Source organism: Cupressus sempervirens, chromosome 4 (genome assembly GCF_028749045.1).
Source record: "Cupressus sempervirens isolate cs-2001-9-10 chromosome 4, ASM2874904v1, whole genome shotgun sequence".
Lineage (NCBI taxonomy): Eukaryota > Viridiplantae > Streptophyta > Pinopsida > Cupressales > Cupressaceae > Cupressus > Cupressus sempervirens.
The window spans coordinates 787617323-787637382 of record NC_143121.1 but is presented as its reverse complement, the minus strand read 5'-3'; the positions used below and the strand labels follow the sequence as shown (position 1 = coordinate 787637382).

The following is a 20060-nucleotide window of genomic DNA, read 5'->3' as shown; positions in this document are numbered from 1 at the left end:
GAATTGCATACCTTGAGCTAAGCCCATGATCCGGCTGAGAAGCACAATGAGATCGCCATACTCTGATTTGAAATTTGATTTGGTGAGCTTTGACAACTTGGTGACTCACTTCTTGCCTTCGTGTAACCAATTCTGCTTTAGATGAATGCAGTAAGCCCCTTGATTATCCTGAAATAACTTAGCTACCTGATCCATCAGTACCACTGTCATGCTTTTATACTAGGAAATATTAAATGCTTCTTCTACCATTTGTCTGCCGATGTTGGCTAACACTCTTCCCTTCATCAAAAATGATGGACTTAGTAACAATATCAAATCGGGATGCACACTCCATTACCAATTTCGGACAAGGCAAGGTAGGAGGGAAAGTCGCCACGTGTACAATTCCGCTCTTGTAGATCTTCTTTGCCATGGAGGATTGTCCTTCATTCAATCTGTCCTTTAACTTTATCATGTTCAGTGTGCCGATATTGGTATCACTTATTCACCTCACTTTTGAAAAAAAGGTAGTCTTAGGCATCATGTCTTCCTTGTCTTTTTTGATATTCGTTCCCTTCGGGTTCTTGGTTGCACTAACATCTACCATCTTAAACACTTATTTCTGCCCCTTCATTCTAAATGATATAGACTGCACTTATTGATCTCCAACCTTCTTTCTATCGATGAAATCTAGCATACTTCTACCTCACCAAATCCTATCTCTACACTTATCAATCTCCAACTTTCAACCTAGGGGTGGGACTACCACTTATTTCTACCTCCTTGTTATTAGGATGGACTAAACTTATATCTCCCAACTTCATCCTAGGGTGGTCTAGCTTATTTTTGCCTCGCCAAGTGTCCTATCATGAAATCTACACTTATCTCTCCAAAGTCCAAACTCAACCTATCAATGGGATGATGAAGTGGTGGATGATGAATGCAAAAAGAATATAAAGGAAATGAACCAAGCAAGAACAAAGAGTGGAATCTGCTTTTAAACCAATCTTCACCTCTAAAATGAATAGAATTTTACCTTAAATCTGCCTCTACCAATAATCAGACCCTTTTCAAATTCGGATCAGATTTCAAAGTTTCAAGCCTCCTTGCAAATAATGATGCCCTAGCAGAAATCAGAATTTTGACCTCCTTGAAATTGCCCAAATTTGCCAAAAAATCAGATCTTGGATCATGTATCCCCTTTACCACATAAAGTCACCCAAATCTAGGGCAGAAATTCGCAACCTATAGCAAGAAAATCAGACTTCAAGAAATCGCCCAAGCAAGAGAAAAATTTCAGATCTGCTCCCAAATTGCCTAAGGCAGAAATTTGCCCAAAAGAAGGAGAATGGTGCCAAGCAAGGAAAATCTGCTCCAACAAAAAAATTGCCTAGCCTAGAAATAGCCTCTTCAAGACAAATCGCCCAACACGAGGAGGAGGAAAGTGGAATGAGGAGATAAGAGAGGCGAGCGCCTCTTATACGACAATTTCATGTCTTCAAGCTGGCCAACTTGCCCTAGAGGAGAACAAAATTAAATTAGCATCCTTACTAATGGCCCAGATTTAAATGCCATGCTAAAATTACTTAGCTTAAAATGAAATTAGCCCATTTAATTGCCGGTTGTGATCAAAAATTGCAAAATAAAACAAGGAAAGCCTAGGAGATGCCAAAATTTTTATTTAAAAACGTTTTAGCAATTAAAATATCATTAAAATTGAATTTAGCAAGGTAAAATTGATTTTCAATTTTAATTTACCAATTTCCTTTAATATTTAAAAATCTTCTAGGCAATATTTCAACCAATTTAATGAGATTTTGCAATTTAATTCACTTTCAATTTTGCAATGCAATTTTAATTTTTAACCAAAATAAATCATTTCTCTAGCATTCAAAATCGATTTTCCAATTTTAATTTCACTATCAAAATTTTCTTTCACCAAAAAATTCAAGATTTTCCAAAACAATTAAATCTAAGAAAAAAAATTCATTTTGAAAATGCTCAAGTCTATACAATTATTTCCAATTTCTAAAATCCGTCTGAGCCCCAAAATTTTGCAAAATTATCCTGCCAAATACTGTTCTAACCTTTAAAAAAAAAGTTGAAATTTGTTTGGCCTAAGGATAAAATTACATTTTCCGGAAAATCAAGTTAAGATCGGGTGAAAAAATAAATCCAACCACATCCCTCATGGCCCGAAGGCGTCCAAAGCGTAAAATTCCCAAATTAAAACTTTTGGACAACTCCGAAAAAATTCGCTGAGATGATCAAAAAAGGAGGTCCCCAAAATTTTGGGGTGATGGCGTGAGAACCTCACAACAGCTTCTAGATATAAGATTTTAACAATAATTGGATGGCATACCTCCCAATATCCTAGGAACTATTGTTTTCAACCATTGTAGCAAAATAGTCAGTGCTCGAAATTCACAAAACATGCCACTTCATCTCATAAGACAGAAAAGGCAGCCAAGACAAGAAGGCAAAGGCTACAAAATCTAACAAGTATGTTATCATTTAAGGAATGCTAATCATATTTCCTGGTACAATAAATTACCACACCTGATTTTCTTAAATGAGAACCAACAGAGACATGCAAAATTAGCAATTGGCATTAATGATGCTTAAGAGGATAGGGAGACATGCAAAATTAGCAATTGGCATTAATGATGCTTAAGAGGATAGGGAGGATGTTGGTTCAGATCTGTTAAGAGATGAAAAAAGTAGTTAAATTATCCATGTGGCCTTGCTCAAGAACCAGCAAGCATTTCAACTGGTCTAGTCAACTTCCCGGATTGATGGAGACAGACCAGCATCTAAAGCTTTTGCACTGTTGGAAGATTACTAGACTGATACTCCAATATTAAGAGTTGCAATGTCTTAAAGGTAGAATTAAGAGTGACCATCGGAATAAATATAAATTAAAGTTCCCTTAAACAAGTCCATTAGACAACCACCACACATCTGAATAAACCTGAAGCATCTAAATGTATGCATGTACCCTGCTCAAAGAAATTTTATTACCTCTTATTAAGGTACATCTCAATGAGTTTCTTCCAAAATAATAAAAGGTTGTAGTCATTTAGAAAGAACTTTTATTGTTTACAGAATCGGTAAGAACTACCAAGGCCAACTTCCAAAGCCTAGAAATTAATGAACATTGGATACCTGAAGTGCCATGATGCCAGTAGTGAACTGTGTCATTGGATGGGCTGTTACAGGAAGTGACTCTATGACTTTAAAGACATGATCTGAAAGCACAAACAAAAGTAGATCAATGCACAATTAAACAGAGAACAAAAATCAACATGCACACAGCTCTAACACATGACACAATGTACCTGGTACATTTGCACGACTTTGAAGTTCCTTCCCTAATGCAGACACTTGTGCCATGGTTGGTACCTTCATTCAAAACATGCTTAGAAGACTTCTTACACAAGTAAAAGATTAATACGGTAAATTTCAGCAGATAGAGTAACAAGCACCTTTCCAGTTAAGAGGAGCCACAATATCCCTTCTGGCAATGGTTCTCCACCGGGTACTTTCGCTGGGAGCACCTTCTGGCACTCTGGAATTGTCAGACCTCTGAAGCGAATGCCCTAAAAACACACAAATATGAGAGATAAGAGTATCTCTAAATTTTAAAGAGGATCAAATTGCACTAAATTTCAGGCAAAAATAAAATAATGGCAAACAACCAAATTTTTCCATATCAGACTCTTTGTGATAAAAATTCTAGACAAAGACAGGCAACCACTCTGGAAAAGGAAGTTTGTATCCACTGTCGAAAACATTTATTTATACAGGCATACCTCATCTGGATCAAGAAGGGAGGTCTCCCACAGCATCCCTGTAATCCCTCTCATGCCTCCAATAACCTTGCCGCAAGAAGAAACAAATGATTAGATGTCTACTTCCATACTTAAAACATTTCTTATAGAGTGTACATATGAGAATCATAGTATCACTGACCTATAACAGGAGAAAATCTTCCATTACAGAAAAATTGAACATAAGACAAAAAAAATGGTTACCATATCCACAGTAACATTCCCAACGGAGACCTTTCCGCATTCTGTCTTCAATTTCTTCAATCTCTCCTGAAAAGCGCAACATTTGGGATACAACTATTAAAGAGAATAATTCATTATTCTTAAAGTTTAACATTTATAGACACCAGATGCATTTAAACTCTTCAATTTAGCCCCAATGATCATAAAGCCAATTTTTAATCTTTCCATTCAGATAAATTGAATAGTTCCCCGCCCCCCCCCCCCCCCCATCTATAGCTATAATAGGTGACACCAAGGTTATAAACAAAGCAAAAGAGGCAAAACTGTATTTTTCTGTCTTTTACGAAAACTTGTCGAAAGATAAAATGTTTGTGCAACTTCTGAATGTTTACAGAAGAAAAGAGGCATCTTATCAGTTCAACAGGCAGAAGGAAACAACGCAGCATGTTCTAGGTGTGGCAGTGTTAGAAGGCCATTTTAAAGGATAGGAAGGACCAGCACTAAATTTAGTTCTTTAAACAAATAGGGAAAATTAATGAGTATTCTTGTACATTACACCCAGATTCAAGTTTAGACATATGCCTGATGCATCAAACTCAAAATTCAATTTTTAATGTTTGTTGATCCAAATAAAGCAGAACTGAAAAAACTTGTTACTTTCATTAGACAAATCTAAAGCAAAATGCCTGAAAGTTACAAAATGTCCAATCATAGTTATAGCCAGCATTACAAGACTTGGCGAGTCCTTGCCAAACTTGGCGAGTCTCGAGCCGAGTCAAGCAAAACGAGGCCAATGGCCTCTTGCCTCAGACTCAACCCAGTCCTAACCGAGCCTTGTCCTAACCAAGTCAAGGCTGAGTCGGTGAGTCGGCTGAGTCAGTGAGTCGGCTGAGTCGGCGAGTCCCGTCAGGCAGACTCAGCTAGCAGTCAGCACCTAAAAGGACAAAAAAAAAAAAAATTATGATTTTTTTTAGTTTTGTTTGGTATGTAAACATTCTAAAGCATAAGTTAGACCTAAAAAGGTCATTTTATCACTTACAAACACAAAGAATAGAGAAAGAAGAGTTGAGGGAAGAGTATTGGGGTTTTGGGAGATAAATTAGCGAATCGGTTGGCTCTCATCTATCGGTTGTTGACTGTTTGTGCCACTTTGTAACTTGCATATAAGCATTGAGAGGAGTTAAAAGACGCATTTGGAAGAGGCTTCTTCAAACTTGGGTTATATTTCCTTTTTTAGAGCAAATTTGATGAGGTAAGATACATTTTTTTCTTGTTATTTTGCAAATATTTTTTACATTTATGAATCTTTTCTTATTGGCATGTGTTTGGACTCTTTAGATTTGTTTCATTTTATGGTGATGAAGAACTTGAAATGTAAGCAGCCCCAGTGTTTGTAAATTAGATTTTTTATATTCTAATGTTTTTTTTAAATTTATGGTATATTGAAGCAGCAGCAACAACATCATGTCTCAACCTGAGGGTAGTGAAACTAGGCCTAAAACATACCCTGATACTGACCCTAGTGCAGTGGTACAGAATAGGGATTGGAAACATGCTATTCCTAGGCATAGGAAAGGAGTTGTGACATGTTGGCATTGTATGACAACAAATAATGGGGGAGGCATTAATAAATTGAAATATCACCTTGTACATATACCAAAGCATGATATCAAAACATGAAAGGACGTACCTCAAGATGTTATGCGTGATATGCAAGCTCTCTTAGAGGAATCTTTAGAGAAGAAATAAAAATTTAAAAGCAACAAGATAAGATAAGATAATAATATTAATGTCCATGAGAAACCAACAAGGTTTACGGGACTGAGCATACAAACAGAAGAGCCAGCCAAAGCAGAAGCACCAAATGGTGACTGAAAAGAAACAAAACAAGAGAGAAGACAAGGTAAAGACTAAGGGTCCTTCCTTGTCACAAAGAAATCAGAAATAGAGGGGTGAACCCATGAACAATCCATACTCTTAGAATGTTATGTAGAACCGCCATAGGACTATCGCTGCTTGGAGAGACTGGTGCAGTGTCTAACCGATCTGGAATAAGTACTATAAGGCCTTTTCAAACCCCGTGGAGGAGACAGGGGAGAGAAAAAGGCAGTAATGAGCTGGTATGAAGTATGCCCCTGAGGTATAAAAAACTGCAAGGTAATCTCCCGAAGATGGGTAGCCTCCTGAAAATAAAGTGCAAGACACTACTGATCAATATAACTGAAGAACATTGAACGAGAAGAACAATCGCTGAAAAGGCAATAAAATCTCCCTCTGATCTCATAGTAGAGAGGGCATCGAAAAATGACGTGGATCTCAGTCTTAACCTCTGCCAAAGTACACAACTGACATATCCGATCAGCCCGATCCATATGGTGATCAATCCAAGCATTGAGGTTGCGAGAACCAACTTTGAAAGAGCCTAAAGAAAACCGTTAAGGCATGATTCCAGTGCCAGTAGAGATAAGCAGGGCAAACAATAATACCATCTTGAATCTCAAGAAAATGCTCAGCATAGAAGGCCATCTTAGGTTGCAAACCTCCCGGGGGATTACTCCAAGTAGTGGTAATGTACTGTCTATAAATATCCTGTCTGACATGCTCATTCAACTCTTGATGTGAAGGGAGAAGATGAGCAAGAGCATCAAGTAAAAACTAGTAAGGTGGAAGACGATCTATCTCAATACCAATCAAACCTAACAAAGAGGTGGCCTGGGCATACCAACAACAAGACTTAGTATAAGTGTCAGATATCATAATCTCAACAAAAGAACAATATGCCAGATGAGAGTATCTGTGCCAGTCAACACCCGACTCCATAAAACCATGAAGCCGACGAAGAAACCAAATCAAGTCAAAAATGGTGGCAAGCTTGAGAGGATGAGCTCCAAACTCAACTAAGAAAATGTTGTGAGAGGTGAGCCTGTGACATCTTATGATACGTTGTAACATCAACGTCTGAACCTACTCAATAGAAGCCCAATCTGAAGCAATAAGATAAGGCCCCCAATGACCGAACCATAGAGAACTGTCGAACAAGCCAAGGAGTCCAAAAGGGACAACTTGGATGAAATATGCTAGAAATGATGCCTGAAGCATTGTCTTTCCAACAAAGCCAAGGAACCCATGCCCATACTAACTCTGAACTGAATAGCTTGTCTCAAGCTGAAGCGTGGCCCCAAGAACTTCACATCAAGATACATATAAGAGGGGGTAATCTCAAGTTCCTGACCCTGAAAGAAGAAATGAAGATGAGAGGTCTTTAAACAGTTAAAGACCATAACCCAAGTCTTAGACAAATTGACCACAAGCTGCCATTGATCACAAAAAGAAGCCAGACCATAAAGGAGTCTCTACAAGCTGTCGAGAGAAGAGGCCGAGAAAACCACATCATCAGCAAAACGGAGAATGGAGATCAAAACCTAATGCAAATAGCACACATCACCCGGTTGAGAGAAGTTCACAAGGAAATCCTCCAACTCATCAATATATAAACCAAACAAAGTAGGAGAAAGAGGACAGCCCTGTTTCACCCCAATGGTGCTTTGAATCGGAATAGAAAAACCTTCCAAAGTCCTGAGCCTACCGGTAACCCTCTAATAAAGCCTCATAATAGCAATCTGCAACATATCTGAGATCCCAATCTCACAAAGTCTCTGAAATAAGGCCAACCTAGGAACAGAATCAAAAGTTTTACAGAAGTCCACAAAACAATAATAGACCTTATGAGATCAGTGCCTAGCCTCCTCAATGATAGCCTGCATTGTGAATACATGATCTATAGTCTAATAGTTTTCCCGAAAACCAGCCTGCCCTTTAGCTCTACAGCCTCTTCTATCAAGCTCACTAGATAACATGGTGTTCAAAGCAGTGGCATAAAGTTTGGCAAACATATGTCAAATCATAATAGTCTTGTAGTTGCTCGGATTAGAAGCAAGCCCAAACTTATGAATAGTATAAACCACATGTCTAGACAAGGACTCAAGAAACCCAGTGCAAACCACTCTATTAAAGAGTGTAGGAAGGTAAGATCCAAGAACCGAAGCACCAAGCTTGAAAAGTCTTGCCTGGAAACCATGTTCATCCGCTGCTCTGCTACATCTCAAAAATCTAATGGCCTCAATAATACTGGAGTAGGTGAACAAATGGTAGTATGGAAGTGGTGTGGAGTGAAGAGGTGGCTGCCCCGGAATGTCGTAAAGCGTAATGATATGGGAGGTCAAAGAGTGGTAGTCGAGAGTGGAGGATGGGGGGGAGTACCGAGGCAAAAGGGTATGTCAAAAGATCTGGGGATTCTGAATAAGCATGGAGCAAAGGGTTCTGCACTAAAAAAAGGCAAAAGAACATTCCTTGTGGCAAAGAAAACGGAGGTACGAAAGGTGCAGATGGGTGAAGGCAAGAGACTAAATCTCAAAGGCGGCATGAACAGAGCGATGGAAAGCTTTGCAATCAGTATCAAACAATTTATTCATAGGACAAGTATTCTGACACTTAGCTCTAAGAGAGGGAGGGGAATGGTGAAGAATAGAAAGAAGAGAAAAATCCCAAATGGTAGAGGCAAGTGAATCAAACATGTCAAAGGCCACAAGCGACTCACTAAAACTAGCAGGTGTTAGAAGTCTCCTAAGGTGGAAAGTAAAGAGCTCACCATCGCTCTCAAGGTAATGAAAGCGAGTAGGAAAGGAGACAGTATCAACTAGGCAGTGAGAAGACTAAGAAGAGTGTGACGGTTGGCGTGAAACGCAAGTAGAAATGCTAAGAAGAGCATGATCAGCCAAGGGGAGACGCAAAATGGAGAAATTGCGAATGAAAGAAATGAAGGAGAGGAAATAACATAGTCAACAACACTCGCACCATCACAGTGCGGCCAATAGGTAAAGAGGTCCAATCTAGGAAGGAAGGATAAACTGTTCAAAATCAACAACCCAGAAGACTCACAAAGCTGGAGGAGGTGATGGCCATAACCAGAGAGCAGTCGAAGAACATCCTCCAAGGTGCACTGAAGTCCCATACTAGTCGAGTATAACTCAGAAGGGCAGTTCGAATTAGAACCATGATCATGCAAAAGAGTCTGAAGATCGTTGGTTCGAGCGTTTAAGTCTCCAAGAATAATAATATCACCCAAAGCCGCAAACTATGAAATGCTATCCTGAAGGTCATAGAAAGGATCTCCATTCTCCGGGTCATGAATGTCGTAAGGAGAGGTTGGCGGTGGAAAATAACAAATAGCAATAAAAATCTCTCTGTTGGTATTGCCGCCAACCAATCTGGACCCACATAAATCTAGCAAAGGCGTCAGAGTGAACAACTAAAGTGAAACTGAAAATATCATCACATATCAAGCAAGCCACACCACCAGACCCACGGAGCCCACCAGAAGTTCGGACCTCATCTTTGCAAATTGATAGCCACTGATAACCAAGATATCTTGGAAGAGGGCGCATGGGGCTCTCATGAATCTCAATAATGGCCAAAATACCTGAGGACCCCACCACATCATGAAAAAGACCGAGTAATGACCATAAAGAGCCATTACCATTCCAGCAGTTGACAAGAAGAGAAGGGGGCTTCCTCTTGTCAGACTGCTATCGGAACCGTCATGTCGGTTTGGAGGTTGTCCTCTCTACCCAAATAGTGGGAGGAGAATCACAAACCATAGCTCTAAGATTCTTAATAACAGCCCATTTCCCAGCATGCCTAGCATCTGCCACAATTCCTTGAGCATGTTTGAGTTTTGTAACCTGTACCTTAGTAAGATCTTCGTCCACATAAATTTTAGAGGAGAGAGAAAACAACTTTCTCTTCGCTCTAAAGGCACGAAGCCTATCTGAAAAAGAGAAGAATCTAATGAAAAGGGTGTCTCTTGTACCAAACCAATATCATTCCAAGGTAATATCAGAGATACCTAGTTGATCAGAGAGAAAGGAATGTCCAGCAGCAATAGGGTCGAAAGTGAATATAAGACCACAAACCCTTAAGTTGAGCTCATGTGCACACCACACCCGTTCATCATCAATCTTACCTTAGACAATCTTGTCTATACTCAGCCTGGGGGTTGTAGTATCTGTATTAGTGCAAATAGAAGCCAATGATTTCACTTTTTGTTCAATTTCCACCATCAAAGAAGAGTGTATTGTTGTCATTTCAGTCTATTGTTCTTTGATTTTCTCCAGCCCATCCAGTTGTTCAATAACAGCCTCTATGTTGGATGTTAACCCTATTGTTTCAAAGATGAAAGTATCTGAAAAACATTGGATATTCAAGGTGTTTGATTCTGTGGACTGTTTGAGGTTTGCAATTTCTGTTGTCAACTCAGCAACCAGCTCTCTTAGCAAGGTGTTATCAGTTTCCAGCTTAAAAACACAATCACATAATTGCTCATATGTGAGGGTTTAATTTGCGAAGAGTTATACCCTGTAGTCATTGTAACCACCAATACAGACCAGAGTTTGGAGTCGTAAAAACCCTAAGCTGAATAGTAATGCAATAACCGCCCAGCTGTGCTTCTTATGTGTCAACAACAATCATCCCAAACACCCACAGGAAGCTGCTACAATGCAAAGCATCCCTATCTAGACCAAACCGTCGGTCAATACCATAAAACACAGGGCTCCAATAAAGTTGTAGAGCTTGAACGATAATTCACAGAGCCTGAATATTGAAACGCAGAGCCAGAATGATGAGCCACAAATCAAATAAGTAAATCATTGGGCCAGGATAGTGAATCGTAGGGCACAATTAGCTAGAACTAGAAGTGTAGAGGGCTCTTCAAGTTATCATGGACATGTTCAACCTCCAATTCCATCTTCTACTATTGCATCTCAAATTGCGAGCATTGGGCCTCGAGTGCATAAGCAAAGATCCTCACTCGATTCCATCTTTGTTCCATGTAGAATTTTAAGTGCAAAACCATCACTTGAGAGCATGGCTAGGAATAAGGAGAAGCATGAGCAAGCAAAGTTGGCACTTGGAGATTTCTTCTTTTACAACAACATTCCATTTAATGCAACAAGGTACTTATAATTTTAATTTTAATTTTGCATGTCTTCCCTTGGTTGCATAATAAGGCTGGGGTCCCATGGAAGCCAGCTTCCTTAAAAATAGAGCTGCACCCGCAAAAATTATTTAGGAAATTTGTAAGCTGAGCGGTCTTATGAATTTTGTAATTTGAGTTTCAGCTCCCAAATTTAAGGAAAAACTTTTAAATTTTATTTTATGATAAAAGACTTTTTAGTTTTAAAGTCTCAATTTTTGACAAATGGCTAGATTTTTCCCTAAGTTGGTGGGGCTATTTCCAGCCCCACCCCATTTTCATCCGCTTCCTAAAAATGCGGGGCTCCTATTATAAAGGAAAAGATTCTAATTAAACCTATAGCCCATCAAAAAAAATTCTTATGGGACCTCCTATATCTGAAAAATAGACTTGTAGCCCCCCTCATGGGACCCCTACCTAAGTATACTTATATTGTTTATTTAATTTGCTTTAACTTTTAACTTTTATGTCTCCTTATTGGTAAATTGCCATAGATGCTATTACTGTTTGTAGTCCAGGGTCCAAAGCATCTAATGATGAGGAGCTAACAAGTCCTATTTTGGCCCATCGTATTGCTGATGTAAAAGTTGAATTTGAGGAGCAGCATAAAGTATGATCCGCGAAAGGTTGCACCATCATGACTAATGGTTGGACTGATAGAAGAAATAGAACACTACAAAATTTTCTTGTCTCATCATTAGGTAATTCAATATTGTACTTAAAAAATTAGAACTTAGTAATTTAGTAGTAAATTGAATGATCATTGTAATTGTACTAATTTCTTTATTTTTTCTCAAGTTCCACAGTGTTTTGAAATCAATCAATGCCTCGAGGAAGACCAAAAATGTTGAGTATCTTTGTAACATAAAGGAGGAAATGTTAAAGGAGGTGGGTGAGGAGAATGTGGTGCAAATTGTGACAAATAATGTAGCAAATTATGTTGTTGCTAATAAACTTCTTATGGAGAGGCACCGCCACTTGTTTTGGACCCCTTGTGCTGCCCATTGCCTTGACCTTATGTTGGAGGATCTAGGTAAAATTCTTTGAATAAAAAAATGTGTAGACCAAACAAGGAGTATTTGCAATTTCAATTATAATCATATTTGGGTCCTCAACCTTATGAGGTGACACACAAAGAACAAAAAGTTGTCTCATCCAATGGTCACTAGATTTACAAAAAAATTCTCACATTGAAATCTTTTCTTAACGCAAAGCCTAGTTTGAAAGGTATGTTTGCATGTGAGGAGTGGACAAATTCATCATATGCAAAGCTCAATGCAGCAATTGAGATGGTTCATCGAGTTTTTTTTGAGAGTGGCCTTTGGAAACCCGCCAAGGAGATTGTGGAGGTAATTTTGCTTTTTGTGCTCATTTCCATTTCATTTGACTATTTTTGTTAAAGTTCTAAACACTTATGTATATTGTCATTCACATTGTTCATTTTTAAATGGAAAATTTAAAGCTTCATGTTTTGTTTTTCACAATGATTGCAGTTCATAAAGCCTCTTATTACTATCCTACGGATTGCTGATGGAGAGAAGCCCTCAATGGGTTACATTTATGAGGGCATGAATAGTGCAAAAGATGCATTTTGAGCTTTTTATGTAGGGAATCACGATATACATATGATCCCATATGGGATGTCATCGATAAGCGATGGCACAATCTACTTCATAGCACTATATATGCAGCTGCCCACTTTCTTAATCCAACATACCAATTCAGCCCATATTTTAAGACTAATGCAAAGGTGTTGAGTGGCCTCTATGATGTTATAGAAAGAATGTCACTTGATGCAATTGTTGGAACAATTATAGTCCATGAGATAGATACTTATAAGAAAGCACTAGGAGACCTATTTTCATAAGACTTATACAAAAAAAACCGGATAGAACTGATGCCTAGAAAAAATATATGATTCCAAATTCTATATTCTATTTTATTACCACTTCGGTATCTAGAATCTAGAATTATAAAGTCAAATTTATAGAACTGATTTAAAATTTTCTTGTTTCAGATGTATGGTGGAAGATGTTTGGCAGTGAAGTGTCAAATCTAGAAAGGATTGCAGTTTGTATATTGAATCACTCATCTAATGCTTCAAAATGTGAATGCAATTGGAGTATATTCAAGCATATGCACTCAAAGAGGCGCAACAGGTTGACAGCTACACCATATTTCAGATTTCTATTATGTTATTTAATTTAACTTTATATAATTTCTTTCAAAAATTCGCATTTATATTTATGTGATCTATGACAAGTTGTATATGTGCACAAAGTAGCTTCTATTTATCTCAATTATTGTGTATTTGATGTTAATTGGCTAAATGATGCATGAAAAAAACTTAAAATTGTTTAAAATATTTGAATTTCATGGGTTTTTTTTAATTTGTTGAGTCCTTGCCGAGTCCGGCCACTAACACCAAGTTCGAGCATAATTTGGGCCTAACTGAGTCCAAGGATGGTAACACTAGGTATAACACTAGATAAAACAAAATACACGATAGAGATTGACTCTATGTCACTCACCATATCAATTTGTGAAACGCCCAATAGAACCCTAATCAATTCTCATTGAATCTCCTCGTCAAAATATCTAGCATCTTTATGACCAATATCATCATATGCAACTAAAGTATGTTGATACTCAGATTTTATGAATCCTGAAGTCACAACAAATCATGAAATGCAATCAGACTTCTCTATTCTTTCAGAGATAATTAACATAGATGATGTATGCAGAAAATATTACTGAGAAGTACTTGGTAAATTATTTTATGTACAAACAATTGATCAAGACACGCATAATAAAGGATTTACAAGGTTACAAGAATAAAAAGTTTCTAATAAGAAACTTAAAAAACAATCTTATCCACAAAGATTTTAAAATATTACATAAATGGTCATTGAAGTAATTGAATAATATTCTAAAGCATGAGCTCATAATGCAGTAGTTGTTGCAAGACCTTGTAAGAGGAAGGTTCAATGTTTGAAACATGGGAATTGCACTCAAGCTAGATGGTGAATGTTGGGCATGGGAGTTGGAAATCATAGTTTGACATAAGTACATGAAACAAATCTTACAGGAATTGCACTCAAAGTTATGTAAGTTGGGGACGGGAATCGAAGGAGTTGTCGTTCAGCATAATCGTCGAGTGAGTCATGACGAATTGTTGACTAGGAAGTGCACTGTGCCCAATAGTTATTAGTGGAGATGAAGATAACAATGTTCATGTCAATATAGCTACCAAATCCTCATTGGGCTAGGAGTGTTTGTGGAGCTTGTGCTAGACTCATGTTGGGTGTGTCTCTTGAGCCCCTCAACCTCGGTATCCCTGTTGGGGTTCTATGCTAGCAGATCTAGGGAGTTGGTTTCAAAGGATGATGATGCAGGAGCATCTAAGGTTCTGGGCAATCTTGGATCATTTGTTCTTGTTTTGTTCTTTGTTCTAGTTTACATGTGGTCATCTAATCTTGCATTCTAGTTTGTGCGATCATGTTGTCTTAATGAGAATCTATTCTAGATTGTTCACCTATGATCGTGTGTCATCTAGATTTCATATTGAGGAGCATTCTTTGTTTTCTCTTGGGTAATGTGTTCATCGATCATTGTGTTTGTCGGTTCTTGTGTTCACCAATCATTGGGTTTTCACTGCTTTGACTGATCATTGGATTCCGTGAAATGAGGTGTGGTTCTTGCATGCAATTGTTCGATATTCTCGTTGTTACATCCCAAAATTTTGACCCGATTCTAAACTTCTTCATAACTGTTGGATTTAATGGATTATTCTTTCATGATCATATGAAATAGGTAGTTATTTATATACGTTGTATTAACTGTTAATGAAAGAATAATCCATTAAATCCAACTATTATTAACAAGTTTTAAATTGGGTCAAAATTTTAGGATGAAACATTCGTGATGACTCTTGGAACATGTGTGGACCTAAATCTATGATAGCAACTTCTTATGTGTTTACGGTCTTGACTATCGATCTTATCCTTGGGGTTCAACCTATCAACTATAAGACATTTCCTAATCATTGGTAAGCACAACTCTTCTAGGCCGACCTGTGTATCAAAGTGAAAAAATATATAATACCTTTGGTGTATCTAGGATGTGGAAGAGTAGAGGAACATGGTAGGAAGAATTTGAGATCAAGCTCACGTATGCAAAGTGACCACATATTGGATTTGTACTTGTTGTAAGGCTGCAATCGAATAAGCCTTGTTGCCTAACATATTGCAAGTTACTTGTCATTGAATCTGAAAGTAATTAATTGAATTCTATCATTACATTCTTTCTTTGTGTTATTGTTTCCCTGTATTACTCTTATTGCTTGGTTGAACATCTCCATTGCGGATTCTCCAACCTCGACCTGAGTCAATTGAGGTCCCACAGATTTCTGACCTCACTACTAATAGCTCTAGTCAAAACACAATTATTATCGATCATAAAATAATAACAATAATAATATTCTAATACCCTTCCATAATGGTCAAATTATCAAAAACACCAATTTCGCCCCTGACTTTAGCAAACTTATCTGGACTAAGTGACTTGGTGAGAATGTCTGCAATCTGATCCGTTACTGGGAGCAATTGAATTGTATTGTCTCTAACCAATTGCCAAATGTAATGACAGTGAATGTCCACATGTTTGGTTCTTTCATGGAAGACCTGACTCTAGCCATGTTTGAGTATTCCATAGTTATCAAAGAGCAAGGTAGTCCAACCTAATTGAGAAAATTGCATATGCACAAGCATCCAACCAAGTCAAACTTCCTCACAAACTACCTTTGAGGCTCCTTCGCCTTCTTTTGTGGAGAAAGAACTACATGTTGCTTTTTACTAGTAAAGGTCATTATACCAGATCCTAAACTAAACACACAACCAAAGGTCAATGTCCTATCATCTACCGACCCTTCCCAATCTAAATTCATGGATCTACTGAGTCTGGAATCATGACTCCTAGTGTAAAGAAGTCAATAATCAGAGGTTCCCTTCAAATAATGCAACACACGCTTAGTTGTTACCCAATGATCAGGCTTAAAGGGTGCTATGAAGCGTGAAATGTAGCTCACTACAAAACTAAGATCAGGTCTAGTGCTAGCGAGATAGATGAGACTGCCATTGCTAAATACATCTATGAAGATCGGAACCTCATAGCCAGCTTATGCAAAGAACAATTCGATGAAGAACCTCTAGGCAATTTGGACACGATTATGATTAACATAAGGGATGCTCTTAGTATCCCTCTAACTGCGAATTATGGTGTCCTATATATCCAGGGGGAGCCTATTCCCACCAACCCAAATGTTTTCACTGAGGACCTTGCTGGTTTCTAGGAGGATAGGGCTATCTATGAAAGGAATCATCACTTCCTTATGTTTTTCTTTGTAATTTTGTACCCTATTTAGGATGATTGGCTTGAATCTGATTTTGAAGATGAGGGCATTATGCATGAAGGGTCGCTGCATGCGGCCACTAATGATCTCACGGAAGCATTTAGGGAATAGGCTCTTTGTTTCCTAAATATTAATTTTTTTGGAGACTCTTTTGTTGGAGAACTAGTTTAAAACTTTTAAATTTTTCAGAACCTACGAACTTTGGTTTTCGCAATACAAGTGAATTATTATTTTTCATCTAAATACGCTGAAGTTGTTATTTTTGTTGTTGTGTGTTGCTCACCTCAGTATCATAGCTTGCTGGAACCAAGACGAAAAGTTTTAAATCGTGGGAACAAGAAACAGTAGCCTTGGAATATTATGTTATGGTGGAAAAGGTCATTTTCGAAGCCAAAAGAAAATAATAAATTATATTATAATGGCACTTTATTATATTTTAACGTTGTGTGTAGGAAGCTTCTTAAGTGAAGTTCATTGGAGAAACTTGTGTCATTCTAAAGATTATAAATATGAGGCCATTGATGGGAAAGGCATCTAATTAATTGATTATGTCATATCCTCATTTTAAGATAGAATTTTAATAATAATTAGATAATACAATGTTATTAAATAAATAATAAAGTTATATTAAAATATAAAACAAGGAAATAATAATTATTTAATCTATATTATTTATAAAATCATATTTAGTATGATATTTTAAATAATTAAAAAATAATAAAATTTCAATGAGTAAAGAAAGCAATAAAATTAAGTACAAGAGAAGATATTGTAGAAAGCATGTTAACTTTCTAAATAGAATTTAATAATAAATAAAGTAAACACAAATAAGTAAATAAATAATATAAATTAACTAAATCTAATGAAAAGTCAAGAGATGTTTAACAAATAGACATAACTCCTTAAAATTAAGATATAAAATGGAGGAGAGTTTATTTTAGAAAGTAGAAAAAAGGAAGAGAAGGGAGGAGTTCAAAAGGGAAAATGGAAGAGGAAAGTAATAAGAAGAAAATAAGGAGGTGACTTTCTGAAAAGGTATCAATGATATTGAAAGGATGCAAACTTTGAAAGGGTCACAATTATGAACAGTTGTGACTATTCAAAAAAAATTGATTATAAAGTATTGGGACTTTTCCAAAGGATTATATACTGTGAAGTGTTGTGACTCTTCAAAGAATTTGTATTATGAAAGGTTGTGACTCTTGGAAAAGAAGAAATGAAAAAGTATATTTTTTCCTATCCTTATAATTAGACAATGAAGAATTTTGGAAAGTAAATATAGAGTTGAGATAATCTAGAAGGAATAATTCGTTCAAGGGCTCACCAAGGGTAGAGCTTTATGGACCAAGAAAAAAAGAAGGTAAGAAAGGTATGTTTAAGGATTATATTTATTTAATTATGTTTATGACTTTATTTATATCAATGAATCATACTTGTGGATAATATTGTGTTAACCTATAGGGTTAGCATCATGCATATTAATTAGAGTCGAAGCATGGAGCATGTGGGATATTAAGATCTCCATTGTCCGCCATGACTAAAAATAATGTGAACTCGAAGTATGGAGCACGTGAGCTATTAAGATCTTCATTGTCCTCCATGGCCGAGAATTGATATTGAAGCATGGAGCATGGAGATATTAAGATCTCCATTGTCCGCCATGGTCGATAATCAATGTGCCAGAATATTCTGATGTTGTCAACATATGCATATGTAAGTAGACTTGGATAGAGGATGCCCATCCAAGAAGAATCTAAGGGGTGCACTCTCTGGAAGACGGCAAGCTAGCTATGAGCTAGGAAGCCTAACTTAGAGACATCCTTGAGATTGGGGTTAAATTAGATGGTAGAGTAATATAGTTAGTTTTGTTACTATTGTGATTCTAACCATTATTTTGTAGGAATTACTTGTCCCAAACTAACCCTAATAGTGGAGACAATACAAATTACTTTCTTTTGTGGCTAGTGAAGGGTTTCAGAGTTTGTTGAATTTAGTGCCCTTGCTGAATTATAAGGGTTTCCTTCTGACTTGTCTTGGAATTTGCTGCTGAGGTAAAGCAAATTGAAATTACTCTCTACAGTATAGACAGTTATTGAGAAGTTACTATCTTCCTAAAGGTATGATTACTGTGGTGGGAGTTTTTTTGTGTTTGCTCAAAATTGTTTGGAAGTTGAAGGTATTGCATCTACAATTTGAGTTAATTCATATTAATTGAAATTGCCATGGCTGAGGCGTTTGTGAAATTTGTAATTTACTACATTTCAATACCAAATTCACCCGACTGGGCATTATTCTATTCCTACAAACATATTGCCAAATCCCTGTTGTTGGTGGTTGTCTTTCCCTACAGAAGTGGCATTTAATCTCTTTGAATTTTGATGCCAAGACATCTCAATACTTGGCAGCATGTGGGGAATTTATTCTGCAAATATAATGTGTTGGACTAACCACCAATGTTCCCCTTCGGGATTTGTGACATGGCTTAACCGCCTCCTATGTTCTATAAGACTAGTGGTTGTATCAGGCATTGACAGGTTGATCTTTTGGTGCAACGGCAACTCTAGCTTGTAACAAGTGGTATCAAAGCTTGGTCATAGGTTCGAATCTCCTCGAGTAATGCTGAGGGGGGGATTGTTGGACTAACCACCAACTTCCCCCCTCGGGATTCATGACATAGCTTAACCGCCTCCTATGTTCTATAAGTCTAGTGATTGTATCGGGCATTGACAGATCGATCTTTTGGTGCAACGAGAACTCTAGCTCGTAACATGATGTCATCGTTGAGATTACCAAGTCCATCTAGGAGTCACGTGGATTTTGGAAAGTTGTCGGGCGTTTCTTTTCCTAACACCAAGCAGCCACGTGGGTGATTTAGAAAGCAAACTCAAGGTGAAAGAGAATGCATTATTAGGTTCTTTAAACCAGTTGTAATCTTCAATTGTTTAAGTGTTAATTTTCTTGTGAATGTAAAATGCAATAGTTCTAAAACTACCATTTAGTCCATGTCTAAGTTGTTAATTTTGCTTGGCAATATCTAAATTGCAAATCATAAATTAGAATACAGTCTTGACTTCATTGGAGGCGAGTTATTTGTTGTCCATTTGAGTATTTGTAATAATTGAGAACCAATTTCATTTAAAGCCAAAACCATACAAGCTGAAACAAAGACTTCTACAGGACAATTGTTTGATGAAATCCCACAGAATTGAATAGTAAGGGAAATTGTTGTTTGTTTAAACAATATCCTGCTAAGGGTTATTGCATGGTATCGGAGTGGCTTCCTGCGGGGTATGAAAATATTTATTAATTCAGATATGTTGTATTTCAATTGACCAGAACTCTCACATTTTCTAGCCATGGACAGATATAGGAGGACTAGTAATTCTATTAGCCGATGGAGCAATGTAGAGAATAGCGAGAAAATAAATGTCTTGAGGGAGAGTATGGAGAAACTTAAGCTTTATCAGTAGAGGTTGGTGAAGAGCTTGTTGAATCCATAGACAATTGAGAGAGCCGTGAGGTACATAGTTTCTGCCTTTAGAAGAGCGGCAGGAAGGAGGCTCGAGTTTTCCTCGACAGGTGTTCATCATGCAGATGTACCTATATTTAGTACGGCACCTGCTAG

The 20060-nt window shown here is 37.3% G+C and overlaps 1 protein-coding gene across 5 annotated transcripts in view; it reads right to left on the bottom strand.

The window, feature by feature from the left end:
• The window catches only part of LOC149563759 (citrate synthase, mitochondrial-like), a 208256-nt gene that overhangs the window by 116800 nt on the left and 71396 nt on the right, over nucleotides 1-20060 (bottom strand). For all 5 annotated transcript variants that reach the window (XM_089826893.1, XM_089826891.1, XM_089826895.1 and 2 more), the window contains 5 exons: nucleotides 4014-4079; nucleotides 3792-3857; nucleotides 3465-3578; nucleotides 3318-3381; nucleotides 3145-3227 (listed from right to left, as the gene is read on the bottom strand). In XM_089826893.1, the coding sequence (XP_089683019.1) occupies nucleotides 3145-3227; nucleotides 3318-3381; nucleotides 3465-3578; nucleotides 3792-3857; nucleotides 4014-4079 (393 nt within the window). The remainder of the gene's footprint in view (nucleotides 1-3144; nucleotides 3228-3317; nucleotides 3382-3464; nucleotides 3579-3791; nucleotides 3858-4013; nucleotides 4080-20060) is intronic.